Below are 23,697 nucleotides of genomic sequence, written 5' to 3'. Positions count from 1 at the left end.
ATTATTTTTCCTATGGCAAAGCTAATGAGCTGTTTAAATTAATGAAACTATCAGGTTGTTTTGTTTCTTCAAATAGACATATTATTCTTATACCTTAGCACTTTCTTTGGACACTTGTATTCACTCTGAATTATTATTTGTTAGATATTCTTGAAGGCTTGTAATCTACTTTGACGTGGTTAAATTAAGAGAACTGGAGTGCTTAATATTTATTCTGTACAGACTGTTGTATGGTTGGTGAACCAGTTGAATACTTGAATGTGGTCTTTTCATCTACTGAGGAGGAAATTGAAAGGATTACTATAGAATTGCAAATGTTTCTGTCTTAAGTTGAAAGCATTTTAATGAAAAATGAGTAGTAGGGTAATATTTGCATTCAAATAAACCTTAGAAAGTGTATTCAGTGAGTGGTATTTTTTAATTAGAATTTGCATTTTGAAAGCAGATATTTAGCAATTTTTTTAATTTGGTTACATTCTGTGAATTGAAGTCTCAGGAATTCAGGAGAGGTGAAGTGATGCTATCATGATACTGCTGCTTTGATGTCTATAGATTTGTGCTAATTCCCATCAATTAGGCATTTGGCATAATGTGTTCCATGGAGATCAGCCCCCATCACCAAAAACTAGATGTAACACCGGATGCAGTTTCTAGAAGCCAAATTTGAAAATTTCAACAACCAAAAACCTTGTTTGATGTGCTATTTGAGGTTTAGCTCCTGATTAAGTGTAGTTTATTATTTTACTAGTAAGGGAGTCAATACCTCCTACACAGGCACTAGGATAAATGCTAAATTCAATGATTAAGTGGGCAGTAAAATCCAAAATTTATTACATCTCTGCTGCTACTCCTGTGTTCAGCCATGGGATGATAGCCAGAGAATATTCAAACCAGTTCCAAAACTATTATAACGTTACTTCTTGGTGTCACTCAAAATCAGTATTTACATATGGTACTTTTCTTCTACAAAAATTCTTATGTCTCTTGTAAGAATATTAATGACATTGTCTTGCATGCTTTTAGATTTGATCAACTAGAAGAATAGCATGAGTATGTGCAGCAGCAGCGGTGATTTTCCAGAGGTACCCAAGCAGTGCTTTTTATGTAGCTGTTTATTATGGATCTGATTCCTTTGCAGTGCACCTGTGCCAGCTTAAGGAGTCAGTTCTGTATTGTTTCTGTACATATCAGACAGTTATTTAATGAAGTCATATGTAACTGTGACTTTTTTCTTTGTGGAAAAAATTTCCAATATACAGTATTTAAGCTTCAGAAATGAGGTTTGCCAACTAAATAAATCCTTCTGATTCCTATGCAGACAGAGTGAAGGATTAAATAGATTTCATATGGGATATTTCTTTCTAAGCATCTCTGCTCTCCTCTGTGCTGTAGCTTTTACCCAGTATATCTGTTAGCCACTCATAATGCTGTACCTTGAGCATACTTCTGAACATAAAGCTTATGGTCTAATAGGAGAAACCCATGGGCTACTGCAGTTGCATGACAGAAGACCTGCTTCTCTTGAAATGATGCTTTAGCTAATGCGCAGATATTGCAACATATATGCACAGTGCTGCCAGAAAGGACAAAGCAGAAGTCCTGAAGGACTTGCTGTGATGCAGTCATATGCAGAAGGATCCTTTTATTAAATATCTGGCTTTAGAACCTGTCAACAGACTTAGAGATACTATTCTTAATGGCTTTGAGTTTTCAAAACACTTCAGATCCCTGTGAAAATAGACAACAGATACCAGTCAGGACTGTCTATCCAAATAATATTTCAATCTCTCCCTTCTAAATGTCAGTGGGGAGAGAACAGAACTGAACCTTTTGTTAATTTTGCATGGACTGTTTTTCTGTTATCTTTCAAACATGAATTGGATTAGTATTGAGCTTCTCTGATGCACAATTAATTACTTTGTTTGGGAAACCTGGATATTAATTTCAATCTATATTTTAATAAGCATGTGTATAAATAAATATATTTGCAATTTACTTTTAAGATGTCATCTTTTAGTAAGTGAATTTGAAATACAAGTCTATGAAATGCAACAGATAAGTCGTCAGTAAGAATGAAGTCTATTCTCCTTTCTCAATTAGGGACTAAGAACATCGGGTGTTCAGTTATTTATTTTATTAGAAAACAAACAGTGGTATGTTTTTCTCCACAGTCCACTCAGGGGAAGCATTACCATTGACTTATTATAGGATATAACTTTAATCATTCCCATCTGATGTAAGAAAGCTTCTCTAAGCGATATGTAATTACAATAAACTATCTATTTCGACAGGTCTGTTTCTGTAATTGAAAGATGATCTGTGTAGTATATCCCCGAAGTTAGTCTGTGTACACATGCTGTACAGCCACAACTGTGAAATGCAAATATAATTTCAATTCTCAGAAAGCAAGTAGGCATTTTTGAAGTTTGCCACAGATTTATTTTTAATCCATGCTTAACAACGTGCTGCATTTCACAGAGACTTCCAACATCTTCACACCATTTGATGAGGCCTAACAAAATCTTTTGCCATCTACAAAAAGTACACAGAGATGTGTACAGAGACTGACAGACCTACTCTAGTGACTGTAAATCAATGTTTAGCTGCAGGGAAGTAGGGAACAAAGAGTCTTTTAGAGTCTTTATTGATCTGCTGAAATGTGAGTGAAGATGTAATGATACGAAGTTGTGGATTGCCCACTGTGTTCATGGGACAGTGGAGCAGGAGGCAGAGGCTCTGGCAGGAGGTACGGCATAGCACATCTATGCGCATCGCTGTTCTTCATTAATTTATCTGATCTGTCTTGCCTTTCGTAGCCCTCAGGTTCCATATATAAACAGGATTTAAAGTGAAGGCAGCATTTATTTTCTCTTCTTTCATCCTCTTATTCCTTTCATCTCTATAATGACATGGGAATTCTAGGTTATAATGCTTAGCATACGTGTATACTACCCACTGTGTGGAAGGAAACTTGCCCTGGAATGGCTAACCGTGGGTTAGGGAAAAACAACAGGACTCAGAGTAGACTGGATGTCATGAAGGAAGAGAGAAAAGCGGGCAACCTGCTTGATGTCTTCAGTTTGCTGGATAAAGACATGATCACAAAGCACTCCTTGTTCCATAGCCAAGGGAGATACTCATCCTCTTCGTTATTTGGCAGAAGTGAATTTTAAACTGCCTAACTCTATGTTGTGCACTTTATGTTAAAGCACAGAAATATGCGAAAGACACTGTGCAGTTTCAAGTAACCGTATTAGTGCTGGCAGTCTAGGGTGCAGGAAAATGGGGTTAATTAGAAATGGATTTATTAGAGGAAACATTGAGTCTGGATTTACTCTTGTGGGTGTTTTTTTTTATACGCGACACTGTAACTACTAACTAGATTAAAAGGAATCAAAGTAATCACTGCTAAATATTCCTCCTTGCAAAGTGATTAATACAATAATTTATTGTATATCACCAGATATTATGTCTCTAAATAACGCTTATTTTTCAGTCATATTTAGTATTTCATGGAGGGAAGAGTGAAGAATGCAGCTTGTCTATCTACTCAGATACCATAAATCTCCCTTTTGTTTTTCCATACATGAAAACTGATTATGACTTTTTAAAATAATCTGCATGTAATCTAAAGAAAGCCAGGTATTTTAAGTACATACAGCTGACTCTTCTAGTTCGAAGAAGAGAAAAGAGTATGGGAGGTGGAGGCCTTTTCTGACTGCTGTTAATACATTATTTTGTCTTCATGCTGTGACAGTTTAAATTTAGGTATGATTGTACTGTCAATGCAATGTCTATCCATCATAAATGCTGTATAAAGGACAGAACAGAAAAATGTCACAGCTTTAAGAGAGGAGGATTGTGAACATTTATCTGAGCCTAAGTACTGGTGAAAAAAACCCATAGATTTTTCTGTAGTCACAGGACAAAAATACTGTAAATTACAGTTTAACTATGTATTTTGATAATAATTTCATTTAACCAGACACCTTGTAGAGTGACTTAGCTATGTTAATGAAATGCATAAAGTAATCACAGCTGATGATTTTATAGTGCACTGAAGTGAGTGGATGGACTTCAGTATTAGTTAATCTTCACTGGGCTTCTCATTTTATTAATATAATTGACATTACAGTGCACATTTAATCTATTTGTCTTATTTATCCCTGAGACTAATGCTGTTCAAGGTATGAAACTTCAGGTTCTCATGTTTCTCTCTGCACTATGATGCCTCCTGTAGCTATCAGCTGTATTTCTCTGCTTCTCCAAAACTTGGAAAAAACTTGAGTAAGCGCAAAGACATGTTTATTCTACATATCCAACATTTATCTGAGAGTTGTAAGATTCTGCATTACTTCCTGGCAGAAACCAGGATAGGTAGCAGGATGGAGAGAATTGCTTCAATTCAGAAAAATATGGTAGGCATTAAATGTTGGTAGTTGCTTTTAACTGTAATACACCTCCATGGGTGTTCTGTTCAACTAGTGATTCCCTACATCATTCAATCCGATGTTGTTTCTTCTGGCTGTTTGGTATGGCAAGAAAATAACTTATCCAAAGCCAACATGAGGTCACTTCATGTCTAAATTGAAGATGTTTGTGGTGCTGTTTTGTAACACGTATGGTGCACGATAATTAGAAGGTATTAATTCCCTGCAGATTTCCTCTTGAGGGCAAGGTAACTTTTTGTTTCATTGGTAGCTCAGCACAGGTCTGGGGCACAGGACTTGGCAAAAGCAAGTCCTGTATTTTGCTGCATTCTTGTCTTCATTGATTTGCTTTGAAACAGCCTGTGAACTATAGAGTTTGCTGTATCTTATCACCTAATCATCTTATCAGCTGCTGCACTTTTGGTTTTTAGTAGTTTTATGAATTTGGAAACTGTTGAAGGAAATGGTCTAAAAGCAGGTCCACCTAGAACAGTACAAGAGAAGCTCAGGAAGAAGAGGGCTGCTCTGGAAATCACACACACTGGCACATCTCTCTTTAATTTCTCATTTGGTGCTTTAGAGACTAACACTCAGTTTCCTTCAGGGTTTTAGCTCCAACAGCACCTATTGCTGTATTATGTTTTCTAGGCTAAGAAAATAATGTCATTTTAAATTCAGAACTGATGCTTTTATCTTGCTTGAATAATCTGGTTTATTACTGTACATGGTGTTCCTGTGTGGTACGATGTGCTCTCTTTCATTGTGGTTGTCAGTCACATAATCTGAATTCCATAAAAGCACAAAAATCCGCTGTTTCTGTCTTATATGGTCTTAAAAACAAAATGAAGATCCCCCAAACATTAATTGAAAGTACTTGGGGCTAGCCAATGTGAAGAAACAGGGGAAGTTTGTCTGAACCTAAATAAAGCCATATATAAAGACAGAGCATTTGAAATTGCTTTACTACTACATAGGAAAAGTTTTTTAAAGCCAAATTTCAAAGCGAAACTGCAGACGTACGTTAAAAATATGAAACTTTTAACTATGAGAAAGTCACCATAGAAAATGCCATAAGCAAATTCCTTAGAAAGCTGAAGGCTTACACTGGAGTTTTTATATGTACATCCACAGATATTTTTTTAACCTACGGTCTCTGTGAATGAGAAATACGTCTGGCTCCAAAGGTTTGCCTTTTTTTGTGGAGCAAAATTAGACTGCTTGTACAGCCACCATCACTGCATTATTGGAAACAAAATGCTCTTTCATTATTAGCACTGGATTAAATATTTTCTAAGGCCACTGAGGTGAGCAACTGTTCTTAGAGAGAAGAAAGAATAGCACCAAACACAGTATTTTCTTTCCAGAACCCTCAAAGTCATCACTGTGCGTAGCACGCAGTTAACAGCATAAATTCTGAAGCTCATATCAGACTGGAAAATGGCTAAATGAGAAGAAAGTGCTTTAGGTGAGGTAAATTAACTTTCTCTGAGAATTCTCTGTCATTCTGAAAGGCATTTGCCATAAAAGTATAATAAAAATCTCAAATCTTAGTGAAACAAATGCAATATTTCAAAATAGATATAAATTTAATGACCCCTGAATACTGAGTCTGCACCCTCTGATTCTGAGAGGTGATGAGTAAAGCTCGATCGGTTCTTTTTCTTCTCTGGCCAACATGGAACAATTCCTGCTTCAGGATCTGTCCTGAGTGAGTACAGGCTTGGCTGGTTAAAGACAGAGAAGTACCACGTCAGGTTTGGAGATGACAGGATTAGGCACATTGTCCTGTCTGTCCCTTGAGGGCAGTTATGGAAATAGTAATTAAGGCTGAAGTATTAAAATAAGATGTGTAGGCTCGGAGGCAGGACCTATGGGAAGATAATTCTATGGCATCCATGTACCTTAAAGGCACTCTCAAGGAATTAACTTTCTCTTAGTGTGAGCTACCACCAAGTTCGATTGTTGAGGAGGAGGCACAGAGAGTGAGTTAATCTGTGTCTGGTGCCTGAAGTGACATGTGTGTGACATGGTTGAGCTAAGACCTCCTGGATGAAAGTGGTGACAAATGGGTTGTGAGAATGGATGGCTGGTCCGGAAATGGACTCTTCTACTGCCCTTGGTGAAAGAATCCCTGGGGAGGCTTGAACCAGGTACTTTGGCAGTTGGAAAGAGCTCCCTGCTGCTTATCAGCATGTGTTGACCAGTTCCTGGACAATTCCCAATACGCTGTTTGTGTTGCATCTAATTTCTGGCAACCAATGCAATTGTTGGATGAATGACTCTTCACAAGGTAAAGAACTCCCTTTTATTGATAATGGCAAAACAAATCACTCTCCCTTACGCAAAGTAAAATATGTTAGCTTTGCATGAGTAGTTCAGAAACAACATACTATTCAGAAGTATCATATTATTCTACAAGTTAAGTCTCTGTGTGCAAGAATATTTGGGGTGAAAGTGTCTTTTCTCATTTGACCTGGATTTGTTTTAAAGCTATTGAAATATTTTACATCTTATGTCTGCTTTCTTCTCATTTGAAAAAACTGTTTCAGAACAACTCTCTCCCTGTTGGCTAAGTGCATATAATCTAATGAAAAAAATATGCAAGTTCTTTTCATACTTTTCTCTATATGTTTATTGGCATATTTCATTTTCCACCAATGTTCAAAGTATTTTGGGGCAAATCTTGATATAATATCCCTCATTTTGTATTCCTGGCCATCATGCTTCTAACATAGCAAAAAGTGCTCATCTCCAGTTTTTCCTGTGCTTTGATCTTGCTAAAGTTCAGGAAGGTACTTATGCGTTTTAAAATAATATTGTCTATAATCTCTTGATTTAGAGAGAGTGTATATATATATTTTTTTTAAAGAATCATTGTTATTTTGTTGCTAAAGAATGAGCCAAGAATGATAGCTGGTAGTTCTTTCACAAACATAATCCCTTATAGCATGCTTTTGTCTGTTTATGCACAGGGCTGCTGCTGACTGAATGGAAATAAGATTTAGTGGGATTTAATAATATTCTCAGTAGAAAGGCTTAACTTAATATGCAAGTTATAGTGGGAATTTTCTTTCCCAAAGATATTTTTATTAGCATTTAGATACTTTAAAGTGTACAAATAGACATCCGGCTCTCAAGCAGGGAAAGCAAGTCCCATCAAAGTATTATTGTATTTTAAATGTAGACCTTTATAGAAGCTGCATACTAAACTCAAGAAGATAAAATGTGGACTTACTTCTTTTAAGGCTTTGAAGTGTCTGTTCTGTCTGTTATTATTGACTGCATTGAATACAGTCTTTGAATTTATGCTAGCTATAGTCTCAGTAAAGTAGAATGAGATTATCCACAACTGGCCAATGATAAAGAATGACGAAGTAACCATCACTTGCTGAGGGCTCATCTTCCCACAGTCCAAGCCTCCTCCATATATATGATGTGTATTTTTTATCAACAGTGATCCAAAGAATGTCTTCCACTTTCCACGAGTGACAGATTGATACAGCTGCTGCTACCTGGTGTGACAATGCGGACGGAAACTTAGCTGTAAAACTTGCTGGTTATATAGGTTTATACTACCTCGAGGTAGCTGTGAAGCTGGTGCAACATCTTTTCCCCTCCAAAAGCCTCAGTGATTGTCAACAGCACAATTGATACGGTCTAGCGACTTCAGCTTCTGAATTATTAGCATGAGAAAAGCTATTTAGTACCTCTGGAAGTTATAGCTGAATGGTGGGATAGCATCTCAGACACTGCTGTTGTAAGTGATACTGATGGATGGGTTCTGTAAAATCGAAAGAATGGAAGAATTTTTAGAATATTAATGCAGGAAAAGCTGCCTCTGTCAGCTGAGTCAGAAAAGGAGCAACAATTGGTTACTTAGTAGAGGCGTGGAGATTCCTGAGGATGGTTTACTGAGCCAGAAAATTGTCTAATAATGTGACTTTTTGTATAGATGTTTTCTGTAAATTTGTGGTTGTCTGCTAAATTACATTGCATGTGATTTTTATAAAAGAGTTTGAAAGGTACTTATTTTAGCCTTTTCTGCTGAAGTTAGATGGAAAGGCCTGGATCAGTTAATCAAGAAAATACTTCCTGAAGGGAATGATAGCTATTTTAGAAAGAAGATAAATCAGATACCTCAGAAATACTCAGAAAGGTGAGGCTGGTGTCTTTGTATATTCTCTTAGAAATATTTCTGTCTGTGGCATTCTAATATACTGACTTGGAAGCTGAGTAGACAAAGAAAATATTCTCAGAGGACTGCTGTTGCATCTTCAAGGACGAAAAGCAAAAAAGTACACTGACAATAATTGGATTTCTCTTTCTGATAATAAAATTAAATGGAAATATGGAGGCCTCTAACTTCCTCTTGTGTATTTGTAAAATAAAAGGCGGTGGTTAAGAAAGATGACTGTTATTTGCAAGCATAATTTATACATACACCACAATATTCACTGAAGTGAATAAACAGCCAGTTCTTGGCTCATAAATATGTAGAAGTAAAGGTCATGTTATCTGGTGGCTAATCTCTGTCAAGATTATCTGGCTTGTGTTTTTCCCTACTGTCTGGGTTTGTTTAAGCCACAGCGAGACAGACTGAATCCCTTCAGTGTGGCTGTGGGACAGAGCCAGCCAGAGAGTTAGCACTGTGGGCCATCGGGGGAGTTCACACAATCCCTCTAATGCTTCTCTCCTTATCCAACGGAATTTACTCAGCCAAATCCATCAGTAGATCACCATGATCTTCTATATAGCTATTGTAATGTACTTCTGTTTTAGCCAAGGCGCTTTTTAAACTTAATCTTAAATATCGCCAAAAATAGGGAAGTCAGTTTGCTGCATCCTGCTGTTTGTAGTTGATGATTTTGTATTTCTTGCTTTAACATTTATATTCCTTGTGCAATGTTAACTTTACTATAGTCAGGATAAAGGTCTGGAGGAGTTTGTATTTTGTTACAATTCAATATCCAATTTTGTAATCGTGTTCCAAAATTATAGCAGATACTGAATCCTTCTTTCCTGGTTTACTTAGTTTCTAATTCAAAGCAGTGAGTACTGTGTTTTTCTACCTCATGGGACACTTTTGGCTGTTTTTCCCAGTCTATGTTGGTAATATCTGTCTAGCCAAACAGTTGCATCAGTGCAAACAGGCTGTGAGTTGCAGCAGAGCGGTGGGAATGAAGAGAGGGAGAAAAACATGGGAAGCTCTTTTACTGGATTTACTACTACTGAAAATGAAATATGAAACTATACTCTTGGTAGAAACTTGTGATTGCAGTCTTGATTCATGCCAAGTCTGTAACAGTCATTGACAAAACAGAAATTACTCTACAATTTTTCAAAGTAAATTATGTATCGAATAAATCCCCAAAGTTAATGATTTTTTTGTTATGGACAAAGTTTAAAAAAACCAACTAAGTGGTGGTATCTTACATGTAGTCCCAAAAGACAGCCCAAAGTAACCATTGTTTAATGTTATCTACTTTTGAAAAGGACAAAATCATGAACATTTATTCATAACAACTTTCATAAATGAATGTGAGTTTCTAGATCAGTAATTCAATAAGCGCAGGAAAGTGCGAATCAGTGGGACAATGTTTTAATGTTGACCTTTTTGTGTTTCTTGAAGCATTGCTATGTTTTAAGTAGTCTTTATAAATCTGAATGGAAGAATGCACCCAAAAGCGCCAATAAATGCTTTAGATCTAAATATTGTCAGAGATTCATGCAGTCGGAGTTTAAGGCTATAATGAATAATGCATCACCCAGTCTGACCTTTCCTATTTCACAGACCATTACACTTCTCCAAAACTGACTCCAGTGTGGGCTCCTTGTTGAGCCTGATAACTTGGGATTGACTGAAACAAAACTGAGGCGTAACTGATGGCAGTTCACACGTAGCCACCATCGCTGGGTACAGGAATCTCCTCCGTCAGTTCCTTCATGACTCTCTCTGATTTTAAAATGTTTTCTCTTTGGAAGTTGTTACTTAATGCCTCTTTTAAAACTAATGGACAGTGTTGCTTATGCAAGAATGGAAATGGAAAATAGAGCGTTTACTAAACTGATATTGAATTACGTGAAACGTTAATGCCGCTTGTTTGTAACTTAATGAAATGCCTTGTAAAAGGGTTGAACAGCTGCACAGGAGTGGGCCTGGTAGTGTCAGTGAACTATAATTCAGCTCATGATATTGATATGTGGATTCAGACAAGACCATATCCAAGTGTGACGGTGGGACCAATTTGAATGTCAATGTATGTAAATGTATGCTAATTTAAATGGGTTATTTGGCAGGCCAGAGGAATCCCTATTTAGTAGCAGATGAGTAAGGTATCCCAAAAGAATGCAAATTAGAAAAAAGTTGTAAAAAAAAGCCTGATTAGCTTTTCTAGGCCTGTTGTACCTGTCTGCTCATTTACCAAAATTCTGTAATAAATGTCTCCCATCTCCCTCACTTAATTCCTGGGAGGCCAGGTGGCAAACATGGAAAGACATGCCCTCTTCCTGAGTCTGTGCCACCGAGTGGACCAGCTGGGCAGTGCCATGAAACTCTGGGAAATGGGGCTTGTTCTGTCAGACACAAGCTGGTTCTGCTAAGGTTGTTTTCTTACAAAGTTTGTTACACCGTACAGTTTCCTTGACTTTATTAACAAGCTTCCTTTGACTATTCAGGTGAGCAAAGGAGGAGCATTGTGATTTCTCAGGAACATCTGCTGAGAGCTGTACAGTTCCCATAGGATGAATGTACAGTTTGCACTGCGCATGGAGAGCTGCCTATGCCCCGGGTCTGTGGCTGTCCTGCTTTCTCTGGCAGGCTCCAACCGCTGCATGGCATTAACAAACTTTGTCCTAGGTAGAGGAAATATCTCAGTTTCAGGGAGTCTGACCAACAAGGGGGTAGTGTGTTTTTCTTTTTTTTTCCTGGATGATATTGCTTTAGTCAGTGCATAAGCGATTGCCCAGAGATGCTGTATTCTCTCTAGGCATGGTCGTAAATACTATCCAGAATTCAGGTACAGTCATGTATCTCTATTTACATCTGCATGTATGTGTCTATACTATCTGTAAAAATCAGTTCTGTGCTTTTTCTAAGTGCAACGTGGAAGGGAAAAGACAAAACTGAAATTTATGCGGCTCCTTTATCTAGATGCATTTGATGCACTGTATTTACAGATTCCTAATTTATATCGTTACTATAAGTATCATCTTACCCTGGGGTGTAAAAAATTTCTATTGCCATATGTTTTCTTACTCTGTTTTAATATGGCAAATAAGCAGTGTTCCATGCTTGTAATTATAGTATTTTTTTTTTTATTGGTGAGCCAGTTGAATGGCATGAATATCCATTTTCATATGGCACATGAATATCTAATTCCATAATTATCTAGGCATACATCATGCATATTGACTTCAGTAAACACTAATAAAATCAACTGAGTTGGTATTTATTTAGTATATTCTATTGAATAACTATAACTGAGTGCTATTAAGCTACAGGATGTATTGTATATATGAAACAGTCCATTGGGATAATTTTAATATGTTAAATTTTACAGTGTTTATTGTCTTTCAGATTATGGGCTCTGCTGTATGTGCTGTCATTTTTTCTCTTCTGTTTCATGATATTGCCCTACTATTAGAATAACAGCATATTACCATTTGCTGTAAGAATGCAGTTTAGTCCATCAGTGAAAATCCTGGGCACAGGGCCAGAATGAGGCCTGTGAGTCTCCCAATTCCTACTTCAGCTCTCAAATCAGTGTAAAAGCATATAAAATTGGTCATGTTTCCCCCTCTCATTTGGCCTGATGAACAGAATTGCTTTTGTGTATACTTTGATGAGGTTTGTACTCTGAAGAGAGCTTGTTCAGAGATGTAAGAGCCTAAAAGATGTTTTGGTGGGTACCCAGTGTTCTGTCTGCCTGCGGGTCAGGGCAGAGCTCTACTGAGGGCTGTACATGGGGTTGTACCCCAGCCTGCACACTGCCCTGCTCTGGGAGCATCTTGGGTTGGATCAAATGCCCCGTGCTGTGGCTGATCCTCTTCGTGACCCAGGGAAGCTGGTAAAGTCTGGTAGTCTTGGAGTTGCTGTGAGTCAGTCTGTGGGAAAGTCAGACCTTTGGATGTATGCAAAATACAGGCAGCATGGAAGTAGGTCCCATACAGCACCCTTTAGATTCCTTCTCCATGAAGGCAAACAAAGTGCCTCCTGCTAGAAGTGACATTTTTTCATCAAAAATCATTGGAGGCTGTTGTCCATGACAAGAATACTAGGATTATGAATTAAGCAACCACCTCTGCAATACATACCACTGAGACTGAAACTCTTGAGTTAAAAATAACACCTCGCTAATGAACAAAGGTCTCCTTGCTAGACTGAGAACAAAATAGGAAAATTCATTAAAGAATTGGTGTAAGAGTGTGAGAACTGAACTTTTGGGCACAGATACCTGCTTCTGCAGGAGAGCTAATGAATGGTACGCTGACTCCAGATACTGGAAATCTAACATCAGCTCCTGGTGAGCCAAAAAAAACCCTGTTAGGCTTAAGCTGAGCTGATCTTTGTCCAGACTGCTCAGCCTGAAGATTTGAGATTTGTAAAAATTTCCTTTCTTTGCTGATGGGGTAGGAAGCTGTGTTAATTAGTGTCTGTAAATTGCCTGGCAGTCCTGAAGAGATGGCTGTTACAGAAATGCCAGGTGGTGTGTGCTCCTTCTCCAGGAGCAAGCTACTGGTAGAGTTGTAATCATGAATTGAAGCAATTCTTCTGTGTACGTTACTCCAAAAGGCACTTCTCTCTCAAATGCTACACTGATAGTGACAGTCCTGAATAACCATTAATCTGTAACGTCCTTCAAGGTGACAGTAAGCCCAGTTTACCCAGATGAGGGAAGCCTAAATTAAATGGCCTGTCTGCATGGTGTGACACAGACCTGGAGCTTGACTCAAAAGGCATAAGCACCTTTGACGGGCTACACACTCAATTATGGTGGTGCCTGATTCCCTGGAGATGGAAATGTTGCTGACCACCTTGAGGGTGTGATCCAAATGGATAGTCTAAACATGCTGTGATGAAAGATCATGCTAATTTAATTTCTCATCATTGCAGAAATGAAACAAAATGTTTCCTTAAAAATAAATAAATACAAGGGAACAAAGCTATCTTGAATCTGTTTTAAATTACTTCTGTAGAGCAACCCATGATATAACATCAGTACTGCTTGTAGGCAGTTTTGTGGGCACACTAGAGCTAAATTTTACATAATTGGGAAAATAAATTTAGGCCTTCTCCAGATGAAGCTTGGTGTGCTCTAAATCTTCCATGCAGTTTGAGTTCGGTCTGAACAGCCCTTTATTAAAATTCACTCTGCAAGATGAGAGGGGTTGGGGCAGATTTAGGTGAAGATCAAGAAGATTAGAACAAAAGAAGAGAAAATGCAAAGAAAATTACCTAGAGTGGGTTGTACATGTGGTTGATAATGTGTTGAGAGAAAGTAAGGGAATGACTTTAGGAAGCTCAAAAAAATCAAGGAGTAACACAATTCAGTAATACGATATGGTACATTTCTTTCAGATTACTTTAAAACAGCAGCTTTGTATAGGTATTTTTCTCTCCAAATGTTTTTCATGCAGTCACCTTTCAAACTAACTTTATGTATAACTTTACATAAAGCACATATAACAATTGGCACCTGGGAAAATGTGGCTTCTGTACAGTGGACTCCAACGTGGAGGCCAAATGCAGCTGATATGACTGTTACCTGTCTTTATAGTGGGCTGTGTTTAAAATGCCATTTTTTGAAACAAAATTCTGAAGAAGCTTTGTTTCACTTGCACTGCTGAAATATTTCTGAGATGTAATTATATTGAATGTTCTGAAGCAGTAGATACAGCAAACTCCACAGGCTCTGCTACTGATGCTCAGCTGGGAAGCTGTGTATGAATCTACCAGAAATTTCTGTTTATAATGAAATGTGAATTTTCTTCCTTTCATTTCAGAGACAGAGACAAATATCCTTAATCTTTAAGAGGCAGAACACTTTTATGAGAAGCCTATGCAAGTCCTGTAGATACAAAATCAATAAACATTATTTTTATTTTAAAAGTGAGGATTTTCCTCCATGTGGCATTTTCAGAGGAAATACAGAATTTTGAAACGTGGGGCCAATCTCTACATTTATGAATGATCCCTGCTGACTTGGACAAGAACTGCAGGATGTGTCCCTTGTGTTCATCACACTTGCAGCCTGACACAATGTGTGCTAGTTACCCAAGAGGCCTCTGAGGAAAAAGAGAGAAATGTGGGGGGCTAGATCTTGTCCTGAAATGCTTACTAAACACACTGACTGACAGCAATGAAGTCTAAGAGTTCATAGATTATAAGAGTGGTAATTAATGATAATAGTAGACTAATCAGGTGGATGATCTGTTTGCAGTTTGGAGAAAACTCCTGCACATCTCAGTTTTGTGAATCTGTGATCATAGCTATTTCATTGATGTAGTATGTCTGTGTTCTAGAGCCCAGCAAAAGCCATACTGCACAAAACATTCATTTTTGTATAGTCTGCACAACTTGGCACCGAGTAAGTCTGCATCTCCTTAGTTTCCCAGTAACGGAGTGTAGAAACCCCAGGAATAATGGTCTTTGTGTAATCTAAATGGTCTGTTTTCTGTGAGAGAAATAACCTTATTATTCTAGAATTCTAGGATTAGTTTACAGTTAAATTATTTTCTTTTGCATATTGATGTATATGGTTACATGTGGGAGAATTACTGAGGAAAGCTCAGCTTAGAAAATGCTTTTGTTTTTGCAATAAGATGGTCCCTATTTTTGATGGGGAAGTGAGTTTCAGGGCTTGGCTCTGTGATCTGTGGAAGCTAGTCTTTGCACGCTTGAGTCTGTTGAACATGAGCTTTTGGTGAGATACAGTTGTCACAGGGTGTGGTGGAACAGGAGTTGGTCTCGTCAGAATTAGTGCAGAGGGGAGCCTGTCAGTGGGCTGAGATCAGCTCTGTCCCAAAGCTCTGCAGCTGTAGCACTCATCAGCCGTTCATGGAAAAGATGCCCAGATGCTCACCATTGCTTCCTGAATGCCATGGGTGTAGAGTAACATTCACAGCAGGGAATGCTTGGATGATTTATAGGAAGATAAATGCCCATCCAAATGATTTCCAAGAACATTTTGACTAGAATAAAAATCAGTATGAATCAAGACTGTTCCCTGGCAATCCTTGTACTGGAAAGGATAAAATTTACTGGATGAATAATTAGATGTGCATGGTTTGTTCATCTCTATTGTTTTCTAAGCAGTTGTTTATTATGACAAACTACCAGTTAACCTTTTTATTCAGGCTGTGGTGTGAAACCAAGATCCTGTCTTCCTGAGCTGAGAGACAGCTATTGCTCCTGAGCTTGTCTGGAAATACTTAGATATGAGCAATCTGTGATTAAAACATTGTCACACTCTGTCTCATTCAACTATTCTCTTTTCATTTTTCAGACTGAATCCCATGTTTTGCTAGCAGTGAGTAAAGTACTGAGCAGGCTCTGCAGAGTCACTCTGCCAGTGCTCTGCTCTGCACAGGGTGACAGGAGGGCAGGCTGAGCAGCCTACGCGTGTAACAATAGATCTGGCAGTTACTCACTGGAAAAAATTGCCAGAAGGAACTATAAAAAATTATTACTGTTCTTGGAAGCTTTCTCTGGGGAGGTTTGTTCTACCTGTTTTGTCATGAGGAGTGGTTAGCCTGTTCCAGGGAGAAAGCTGTGCGCTTTGTGGTGTGCATCATTCGTGTTCCTGAGGTTCCCTCAGGACAGGGCTGCCTGCTGGGTTGGCTGGCTCATGTTCCTGTGCTAGACGGGTGGTTGTGTGCATCCCGCTCTGCTGGTAGCACAGCTCTGTGGAAGTTAAGAGTTCTGTTTTGGGTGCAGGAATAATGTAGTCCTCTTACGTGTTTATCTCTTGAAGCAGGAGGTTACTAAGCTATTAAAATAGGCTCTACAATGAATTTTCTTATATTTAAGGAGAGATTATTTCCCCCCCCCATAGTATCGGTACCTCCTTGTAACAAACAGCCCATACTTTTTTTTCCATGGACTAATAGGAGTTTGTTACCCTTTAAATGGCATTGAGATGCAGTGAGATTAATTTTACTTTATGGACTATTATCAACTTATACTAATGTATGCATGCTAATTACATTATATGAAATTCTTACAAAGAAATATGGTAGGAACCATTTTTTTCAGACGTGTTGATCCTCGTGCCATGACTATTAGTCTAGTTTATGGTGACACAGTAGAAGGAAGTTTAATTTCTCAATCTAATGGCTAATGTTTATAAGAATGCTGTATTTGTAAAAAACTTCTACTTTGTTGAAGTTACTCCATGTGCAGGAAGGGCTAGGATTTGTTTTGAGGCTTTTGATAAAAATCTGAACATACTTTATTTTCATAAAACATTCCTGTATGACATAAAAAACCTTTTTTAAATGAGTAGTTGTATACACATTCATGTGTCACAGAGGAGGTTTCATTGTCGATACAGGAAAGCTGGTTACAGGAGTGAAGTGGTTTGATTTGTCTGTTTAGCTGAACTCAGTGTTCCCAAATCCCGTGTAACTGATTGCAAGGGATAAGAACTATCATTTCAGCAAGGTAGGAGAGTAACGTTTCTCTGGTTATGTTGTAGTGTCATTTGTTTCCCGCCCCCCCCCCCCTCTGCTTTCTTGAAACCTAATTAGTAGTTTTCTGGTTTCAACCAGAATGAAAAATAAGGCAATTTGTTATTCAGGTTCACGTGGGCTTATATTGTAAAGCAGACTTGTAAATGTATATAGACATATATTTATAATAATGGAAACTTTCATGAGAAATAAGGTGGACTCAGCTGGTGTATTGGAAGAATCAGGAAATCAAATGTCTTCAGAATAGATCTCACAAAATGTTAGTGCATTTCATTTTTTTTCTTGTTCTTAAGTAGGAATATTTTTGTAAATATTCTTTCCTTTCTATGAGCCCAATTTCAAAGGGTATAAAGAGGAGAATCTGAGATTTGGTGAGGAATGGAGCTCCTCCATAATTTTTCAGATACCTGTCTTTTTGCATTATGTGATAGCCCAGCTTAATAAAAAGTCTTCTACTAGTTCTTAATGTTAGTTTCTTTACATTTATGCAAAATAGATAAATAGCACCTGATTCCTTTTTCCCAATAAAACATGTCCTCCCCCCCATTTCTGAGATAGTGTAGCAAGCTGTATAGCCTTCAGGAATATTTGTTTCTTAAAGGCATCTGTTTCAACCATAAATAACAATATTACTGCTTGCAAAACCCAAACCTCTTTTGCGAGAAGTTGGCCTTGGTGTTGCGGCTGTTTTTTAGCAAGGGCAAGGAATGTGGTGGCTACTGGGTGCCACACTGATCATTTGGGCTTTGAACCTTTTCCTTTGTGTTTTCTCCTTCATTACGGTCATCCCAGAGAAGAGCTTTGTCAACACAGAGTTCTTCTATTATGAGTAAGATGACAGGCAGATTAAGGAAAGAACTTGGACTTCTAACGTTGCTCTTCATTGTGCCAGAATAGCACAAATCTGGGATGCGCTCGCACCCTCGGGCTGGGGGCACCAGTAGCAGCTGCTTCCAGGTTTTCTCCTGTGAAGCCCGGATCAGGGTGTGAGCATAACCAAGGGAAGGAAAATGGTGGAAGGAAAGAAAGTAGGAGAAAAACAGATGGACAGAGGGCAGCCCCCAGCACGAGATAAAAATTGAACAGGGCAAATAATTGTAAAGCCAGTAAGCACCAATGGTGAATAAGAAGGGATCTACTGAGCAAAGCTGAGAAGAGGGATCATGCACCTGAGAAACTATTGGTCTTTCTCAGAAACAACAATCTTTTCTCAGTTTTTTATCACTTTCATAGCCAGAACTGCAATTAAGCTTCAATATATTTTATAAAAAATAGTACTTAGTTTACTTTCACATAAGTGAAGAGATACAATTGCACAATGGTGGTTACAATGGTAGAAACACATACAGTAGATAAAATGTTTGCAAGAGATTTAAAAACATACTGTACAGCACCACATCTGAAATTGGGTGATGGCAAAATGAATCATACTACATGTCTAAGTAAATTAAATTCCTAAGTCTGTCTTTATAAATAAATAAAAAATACAATGTGCAATATGTCTGACACTACCCAACTATTTCCTGAAGTTCAGCAAGAAATTCAAACCAAAAATGAGGTAAAAAAGACATTCATGCACTTAAGCCACCGTTAGTCTCTGACTCTAAAATAAGGCAGATCATAATCTTTTTTAAAACTATCTTTAGCCACTTAAATCCTCTTTAGTGCTTTTCAAGACAAGGTCTTGACAGACCTTGTAGAATCATGAGTTAATATGCTTTTATTTCCAACAGGTCATTTTTGACAGGCTCAGCCATATTTGAAATGCATTATGTGGTAAAAAATGTTGCTTTTCCTTAAAAAAAAAAAGGAATGTAAATTAAAAGGAAATGAGAGAGATGGATGCTTTTAGAGTTTACCACAAATGACACTGCTTTGAGGGAGGGAGGTGAGGGAAAGGAAAGGGAAAGAAAATTATGTGTCATCTTCAGTTTTAATGACGTGGAAAAGGGTGACGTTAAACAGGACTTGATGTCCGTTATTCCAGGCATAGAGAGCTCTATCTCTTGCATTGTAGTCAAGCATGGATATATGAAAATACTGATTATGGAAAGGAATGTCTGTATACTCATAAGTGGAGGTTTTTGTGGAATAAGAATAGTAGACCTTGGCTCCTGTTAAGTGAGAGTTAGTAACATACAAGGTGCCACAGATCATGAAGGATTCTCCAGCACTTCTCTTGGGGTAGCCTGTGTTCCAGCTCTTCAGCACCTCCAGCGTATCTGGGTTCAGCTGGCTGATGACAATGTTGCCTGCGTTCTGGTTGGTGGCATACACAGCCCATAGCCCAATTTCATCTGCCATCAGGTCAATATCAGAAAAGCCACCCCAGGTGTAAGGGTAGACATTGTGAAAGCCGGCATACTCAAGGCTACGCTGTGCAAGCACCCGCCCAGTGTCAAAGCTGTATTTGATGATGATGTTGCTCTGATACTTGTTGAAATAGAGGGAGCCATTGTAGACAACGTGGTTGGTTCCTGCCCATTTGAATGGAAGGTTGTATGTCCTTGATTCAGCCCCACTGACAAAGTCTGCAATTGATTTAAATTCACGGACAATTTTATTGTTAGTGTAACTATCCATGTACCAGACCTGGAAAGGAAACAAAGATTGGGAGTGAACACCTGGAACACCATCTGTGGTATGTGATCATGATATGGCATGATGGATACATTGCAGAAAAACGAGGAAAAAATATTTTAGGAGTGCAGTAGGCTACCAAGGTACAATATTGTCTACATTCCCATTACAAAGCATGAGGAACTCTTGGATTTCTGAATTCTGGATTATTTGGATTATTCAGTGTTTGGCTCTCTGCAATATGGGGCTTGCTTAAAGATAATTCCGGAGACTAATAGTCAAAGTGTGAGATGGGAAATGGCATGTGAGCTAAGCTTGGATTTATGCTCAGGAATAAATTAGGTTTAATTTTGTTCAACTGAGCCTCTAATCAGTGAAAAATAGTGTAGTCTTAGTAAAGAAACCAAATGCAATAGCAGTGAATCCAATAACGTTTAGGAACTATTTTTTTTCCCCTTGAAACAAATACTTTTTCTTAATGTTCTGTATGCCAGCTTCCATTCCCCCGATTTTTCTTTCATGCATTTTGCCTTTTCTCCTTTCGGTTTGTCAGAACAAATAAAATCCTGACTCACAAAAGAATAGAAGAATTTGTGGAGATATTTTTTGGGCTCATTTCAGAACTGGCATTAAGAAAATTGTATAAACACCAATTCAGCTGCCTATCTTCCTGTCAGTTGAGATGCTAGGAGGGATCTGGTTTGTTCAGATTTGCAGGTGCACAGGTAGTCTCTTTGTTACTTTCGGAGGGTGGCGGGATTGCCTGGGGGGGCCCAGGGAGCAGGTGCTGGTGGAGCTGAGGGCCCTGGATGGTTATGAAGCAGCCATGGGTGCTCTCAGGTGGTACAAGAAGCTTCCTCAGGACAAGATGAGGCTAAGCAGAGTTTGCTACTCTCCTAGAGGTAACTGAGATTGTAGCAGAGACGGTAGATTGTGAGTAGTAAACCTGCCTGGACACACCAGGCAGGGAAGAGTTGCACATGTATCTTTAGTTATCACCATTCATACGTTGCCTTTTCTGTTGCCTTTGGGTTTTTCTGTATGCAGAAAAGTGGACCTTCCGGGCCTCACACACATGAAATCTAGTGTTTTGACTCCAAAAGCCGACATGGAGGGAGCACCTCCTCAAAGCTGTGGCCAGCTCGAGATCCTATTGCAGATTCAAACAGTAACAACTGAGGGGGCAAATGATCTGAATACAGCTTATGTGGGGTCTAATCCTGCAAATTTTGATTGTGCTGCATTATGGGTTATACTCTTGGGTAAAAGTGTTGATGTTTTTGATTACTTGGGTTCTTAAAGACCAAAGCCCAATTAAATATGTTTGGAAGAAGAAAATACTGTAGTTGGTTCAGACAGGTGTGTGTCATCCTGAAGCAGATGAAGGACATGGCACAAAGGTGCTTAGCTAACTTTTGTCTTTGGATATTTTTGCATAAACGTTGTTGCTTTTTCTCTGAAGGTGTTTAACAGTGAAAATGATGGAAGTAGAAGCAGCATGCTTGCACGTGTAACCTCCCAGGGGGAGAAAATACATTTTTAAAGATTAAAATAAAGCAAGTAAAACTCCAGAAGGACAGAAAGGTATATTCAGTGTCTTAACGTACTCTGTTATTTTTCTCTGATGCTAATGGATCTGTCATCCAGGCTCCAAATCGGGTTCCGGATATCTTGACTGTAATGGGGCCTGTAATTTTCATCAATTTGCCACATGCTGAAATTAGAAAAACAAATGCATTAATGCAAGTAATTACACAACTCTCCTTGACATCAGTCAGAGCATAAGACCAATTGCTCTAAACTAAATAGTGGCTCCAGGGGATTCAGGCTTATGTTGAAGATGGATTGTCATCTTTACTGTATGAACTTTTCCATACTGAGCAGTGATATAAATATGTCAAAATATACAAATGAAAATGTATTATATATATTTTTGTTTATGTATATATTAAAGCACAGCTACATTTTCTGCACATAAAGAAAAATACAATCTAGTTAAATATCTTCTGAGCCGAAGTGAATAACATTTAATAATAAATGAAAATAAGACATGAACCCCCCTTGCTTTTTGCCTTCAGAAATTTCAGTGCAAGGCCAGGGTTGATGGATGTTTGTTTTCCATTGACCAGGGTAACAAGGAGGTTCAAGGCAGACAGGAAGGAGCTTATACACCAAACGTGTAGCTGCACCCCACGAGCTGTGGCTGGTGGCCCCGTTACACACACAGAACTGTTCCTGTACCAGGGGCCTGTCTGGAGTTAACAAAGCAAATACAAGAATTATTCGGCAACATTGGCCGTATCGGCTGGCTTCTAATCCATTAGGCTGCCTCAAATTAGACTGTCTGGGAGGAAATAATGAGACTTGATATGATCTTGGATGTCGACCTTCCTAACAATCCAAAAATCTATATTTTAGGGGACGTTAATAACATACCTATTAACAACAAGCCCCTGATGGAATTCATGTGTTTAGCAAGAGGTCTAATATCTTACAGTGGTGTGTATGTGATTAGGTGAAATAACAGGTTTTTGAAGAAAAGATGTTCAGTAAGAATGTAAAAAGAAGTGACACATTTCATTTATTTTTTTTTAAATAAGTGCTTCTCTGTCATACATGGTTGTACTGTATTGTGTAACCCCATTTATCTAGGAAATGTGGAAAACAAACTATCTGGTGTCAAGAGTGAATTTATTAAGTTCAAAAGAGAAGGTCACATCAAGTCTGTATTTTCTTCTTTATGTCACGGGCAAGGGATGCACTGTGCAAGCCAGTTGCAGTCAGCTGGAAGGGGGTTAACACTGGGGTGATGGCTCAGGGGCTGCTCGCGGGGATGTTGATCATGGCCAGGGACCAGGGATGTGCTGGAAAACAAACACAACTGAGTACACGCTGAGCCCTCAACAAGCAGGGCAGGCTGTGTCTGTTTTCTGGGTCAATTGAAAGGCATTATTATTTACACATCTCAATGCATTTTACAGTCTTTTGAAGTTATTTTGGAATTTCCCATTTTAAATAATCTTACAGGTTTTCTATAGTTGGTTATTGCAGTATATGTTTTTTTATTCTGGAATTTTCTGCAGATAGGCTGCTTGTATTGTGTGCTGAGTGTTGGTTTTCTACAGCAATGAACTGCTATTAGCTTGGAAAGTAGAGGACTGTATCCTGTTAGGTGAAGGCTTTTATTTTTAGATAGTATGTTAGTAAGCAGTATCAAAAATGGGTAAGAGAAACTTAAACCTTTAGAGGGGCTTAATTTTGAATTTGAAATGAAATAATAATGAATAGAAAGAAATCAGGAAAAAAATAACTCCCGAATGTGTAGCTTTTAACATAATTAAAGTACAATGAATATATAGGTTAAAGGATAGATTAATTGGTGCATTTAGAACACAGTATTGAAATTAGTAGGAAAACATAAGCAAAGAATTTGGAATTTTGAAACACTGTTTATTCTGTTTGAAAAAATATCCAGGGAGCTACGTGCAGAATCAAAAATGAGCTGTGAAGTTTCACTTCTGAACTGAGCAGGGGGCAGCAGGGGTTGGGGCGCCCTGTGTCCCCCGGTGGGCAGTGTCGGGCTGGGGGCAGCGGGGACATGGGCGCTGGAGGTCCCGCAGTTCCAGCAGCAGACCTGTCAAACGGGGTGGGCTCGTGGTAGCCCGCGGTGGCTACTGGGGGTGCATGCACCTCACATTGTGAGTGGTTGTGTGCCTAGGGCACCGTGTGTGACTGGGGCTTCTTGGTACCAACTACAAAAGGGTGCTTAGAAATTTTTGGGTTGATTAATGTTTCTACTACTCCTCTGTTGTATTACTTGTATTGATGCTGAATGTATAGTTCACTGATTGCTATTTAATTACGTGTTGTTAATAATTAATAAACCTCTCCAGTCTTGATTTGGTTTGAACTATATGAACCCAGCAGCTTTCTCCTGTGACGGGAGCCAGATGCTTTTAGAGAATGATCTTTCAGAATGTATTGAGATACAGTACAA

The 23,697-nt window shown here is 38.5% G+C and overlaps 1 protein-coding gene across 1 annotated transcript in view; it reads right to left on the bottom strand.

Moving 5' to 3' along the window:
* Positions 1-18,360: 18,360 nt before the first annotated feature.
* OLFM3 (olfactomedin 3) overlaps positions 18,361-23,697 on the bottom strand; it is a 58,022-nt gene continuing 52,685 nt past the window's right edge. The window contains exons 5-6 of the mRNA XM_065842703.2: positions 21,308-21,414; positions 18,361-19,712 (exon numbers count right to left, since the gene is read on the bottom strand). Of these exons, the coding sequence (XP_065698775.1) occupies positions 19,035-19,712; positions 21,308-21,414 (785 nt within the window). The 3' untranslated portion in view covers positions 18,361-19,034. The remainder of the gene's footprint in view (positions 19,713-21,307; positions 21,415-23,697) is intronic.

The sequence above is a fragment of the Patagioenas fasciata genome, chromosome 6, assembly GCF_037038585.1.
Source record: "Patagioenas fasciata isolate bPatFas1 chromosome 6, bPatFas1.hap1, whole genome shotgun sequence".
Taxonomy (NCBI): Eukaryota; Metazoa; Chordata; class Aves; order Columbiformes; family Columbidae; genus Patagioenas; species Patagioenas fasciata.
The sequence above is the reverse complement of the archived record's forward strand: the minus strand, read 5'-3'. Positions and strand labels throughout refer to the sequence as shown.